Source organism: Lolium perenne, chromosome 3, assembly GCF_019359855.2.
Source record: "Lolium perenne isolate Kyuss_39 chromosome 3, Kyuss_2.0, whole genome shotgun sequence".
Lineage (NCBI taxonomy): Eukaryota > Viridiplantae > Streptophyta > Magnoliopsida > Poales > Poaceae > Lolium > Lolium perenne.
In genome coordinates, this window is record NC_067246.2 from 171,323,002 (window position 1) to 171,326,389 (window position 3,388).

General features: G+C 59.9%; 1 protein-coding gene across 1 annotated transcript; it reads right to left on the bottom strand.

Annotated features, from left to right (window-relative positions):
- Positions 1 to 984: 984 nt before the first annotated feature.
- On the bottom strand, positions 985 to 2,232 carry LOC127342637 (probable glutathione S-transferase GSTU6). Its single transcript, XM_051368623.2, has 2 exons — positions 1,596 to 2,232; positions 985 to 1,473 (listed from the first exon to the last, which is right to left on the bottom strand). Exons 1-2 carry the CDS (start codon positions 1,905 to 1,907, stop codon positions 1,096 to 1,098), a joined length of 690 nt encoding a protein of 229 aa, XP_051224583.1. The 5' UTR covers positions 1,908 to 2,232; the 3' UTR covers positions 985 to 1,095.
- Positions 2,233 to 3,388: the final 1,156 nt, after the last annotated feature.

The window sequence follows — 3,388 nt, forward strand, 5'->3', positions numbered from 1 at the left end:
TTCTGCTCGCGTCCTTCGAGTCCCTGGCTGGGGACGCCCAGCACCGTCAGGCTTGGGTGGTGGAGGAGGAAGTCCACAACTATGCGATGGCCATGGCTCGGGGGTTAATGTGCTCCGACCTGGACTCGCTCAAGCGTAGGAGCCCTTCTCCCGCGCGGGTCGACCAAGAGAACCGGGAGCTGGAGGTCGCCATCGCCGCCAGGGACGAAGTGGTGGCGGAGGCGGCTAGGGACAGGGCCCGCTTCGTCACCCACTTGGCGGGGTTGCAGGTGGCGGCCCAGGCGAACGAGGACGCGACGGCGGTGGCGGTCCAGGCGGCGGCGGAGGAGGCCTAGGCGGCGGTGGAGGCGACGGCTACCCAGGTGTCGGCGGCCCTGTGGGACAGCTCCCTGGCCGAGACCCTCGAACGTCGCAGGCGTCAGGACGAGGTGTCCCATGTGCGGCGTGCGCGGCGCGCGGAGTGCTCCCGCTTCGACGACGGCGCCGGCCCTTCCAGCGGCCAGTAGTAGGTCGCGCGACTGTGAGTAACCGAGGCCGGTGTAGACCGCGCGACTGCGAGTAACCGATGCCGGTGTAGGCCGCGCGACGGCGAGTAGGTACGGCCGTTGTAATTTTAGGTTAACTCGACTAACCATCTCTGTAAAGATGGTCCTTTTGGCCAATCAATAGTAATAAAAAAATCTTTTGCTTATCTACTCACTGCCGACCGGCCCAGATGCACCCAACGCGGACAGTTTCCGCGACCACGGAGCGTCCGCGGAGATGCAAACCTGGCGCATATTTGGGCCAGGTTTGCGTCTCCGCGGACGGCCCGTTGCCCCGCTGGAGGTGGTGACAGACACATTTCGGTCACGGCGGACGAAAACGGTTTCGTTGCTCAGCGTCTGTTTGCGTCGCGCCAGTGGAGATGGCCTAACAGTTTACGGTAGGTTTTATAGAATCTACTGTAGAATCAAACAGACCCCTAGAAAGCTAGAAAGGAGGTACTCTAAAGATGTTCTTTGTCTGGCAAGTGTTCATTCTGATGATATGCCGTAATTAAGACAAGTCAACCCAACCAGGTTGCAAGAGACGTCTCGTGGAAGCCCCGGCGCCTTATGGCCGGGAGGAAGCGTTGGCCGCCAGCGCCGCGCGGAGCACCTCGCCGAACTCGACGAGCCTGTCGGCGTCGGGCATCAGGTCCCTGACGGCCTCGTGCGCGCAGAACCGCGCCGCCCAGCCCGCCAGTCGCGGCGTGCTCGCCTCGTCGAGGACGCGCAGTCCCGCGATCTTCTCCGCCGCCCCGAACCACCCGATGTAGGAGCCAACGACGATGTCGAGGAAGCCGACGTCTTCGCCGCCGAAGTAGGGCTTCCCGCCGCTGCACTCCGCCAAGGCGTCCTCGAGCTGCCGGAGCGCGGCGGACACCTGCTCCGCGGCATCGGCCTTATCGCCGCCGACCATGCCTCTCATCGTCCGAAGCACCGTGTGGAGCTGCGACCACCCGGAATCGACAGCGCCGTGATCAATCGTGAGAGCAAAGCAAAAAAAAATACTCCTAAAAAAAATCCGATCCAAATCAAAATGGAGACGAGTGAACGGCTGGCTTGGCTCACCTTGGCGTCGGCGTACTCTGCCCAGAACCGGTGGACGGCGCGGTGGTAGGGGTCGTCCGGGAGGATGGACGAGCCCGGGAAGGCTTCGTCGACGTACTGCAGGATGACGAGGGACTCGCAGACGGGGCGGCCGCCGTGGAGGAGCACGGGCATCTTCTTGTGCACGGGGTTGGATCTGAGCAGCAGCTCGCTCTTCCTGCCCACCGCTTCCTGCAGGAACTCGTACTCCACGCCCTTGAGCTTGAGCGCGATGCACACTCGCGTCACGAACGGGCTCGCCCACCCGCCCACCACCACAACCGGCTCCGACATCGCTGCCGCCACCACCCTAGGCAGCTGTCGGTTCTTCTAAAGTCTGATGCGAGGCAAACAGACACAGGAGCTATTAAGTACGTAGTACTCACTCACTCTTACCAGTTATCTCATCACATCACATGTGGTGAATCGCTTCTTACAGTATAGGTTTGACTCCTCCAGCCAGTGGAAGCACTGTAACCCGATCGATGGTAATTTGGTTTTGTCATCTCAATCAAGCAGCAAGATTCTAAAGCACGGCCACGGCGGTCCGCGGCGGGACCGACGCCATTCGAGCCCGCCGGCCGGCGGGACTCGTTAGTTGGATCTTCACGTAATGGGCGTAGTTGGTGGGTCTCCGCCTACGGTTGTGGTGATCGGATCGTCAATAATAAACAAACAAACAAACACACAAATTGACCAACAGCCCACCAAGAGAAGATGGTTATTAGACTTAGATCAAGTTTAACAGTATAACCAGCACCAACTACCATATCATTTATAGTCAACTTATAACTTATAGCCAACATATACAGTAGTGAGCTAAAAAATGTAGTACTTTATTAATGTATGACACACTTTTCACTTTCACAAAGTGCCTAGAAGCAAGTGTTAGAGCATCTCTAGTAGAGCCCGAAAAAACCGAAAATGTCGAGTTCAGTTCACCGAAAACGCGAGTTCTGACGAAATTCGCACTAGCGCATAATAGAACCCGTAAAATGGAACTGAAAACAGGAACTCGAATTGGCGCGGGTAATTTGAGGCGATGATCATAGTTTATAGATGACATCGATGCTCCGATTGAGCATCGATACTTACATAGTTCATGCAATTGACATAATACCGGTACACCGGCAACCTTAACCTAGCTAAATAAGCAAAATGCGGCCTATTTGGAGCTATGGCGCGCGCGGCGGTGCCGGTGCTGGCGGAGATGGTCGGCGGCATGGAAGTCTTCACGCGTCGTCCTTGTCAAGCTCGACTATTTCGAGCTTGACCTGGCGGAAGCGGGCCTCCCGGCGGGCCTCCTCGTACTCCTGTACCTAGCGGACGATGTCGGCCTCCTCCCGGCGGAAGCGCGCCCTCGCCTCCGCCTCGCTGATGGCGAAGGTCTGCGGCATCACCTCCTCCTCCTCGTCGCTGCCGTGGACGTAGTCCCCGGCGGAGAAGGTAGGCGAACGAGCGGGGACGAGGTCGTCCTCCTCGCTGCTCGCCGCCACGGGCAGCCGCGGTGCGTGGCTCGACTGCCCGGAGGAGGAGCCCTCGCCCTAGTTGGCGAAGCGCGCGAGCTTCCCTAGGGGCGTGAGCCTCCAGTTGGTCCAGCGGCGAGCGTTCCTCTTGCACGCGCCCTCGCTCCGCTTCCACTTCCGCCGCTCCGCCTCGGTACAAAAGATGGGCGGACGCGGCGGCGAATCGCCGCCGCCCAATCCTGCGGCGCGGCCCTCCGAACCTCGACGGGAGGCCATCGCGCAGCGGCGGGCGGAGGATCGGTGTCTGGC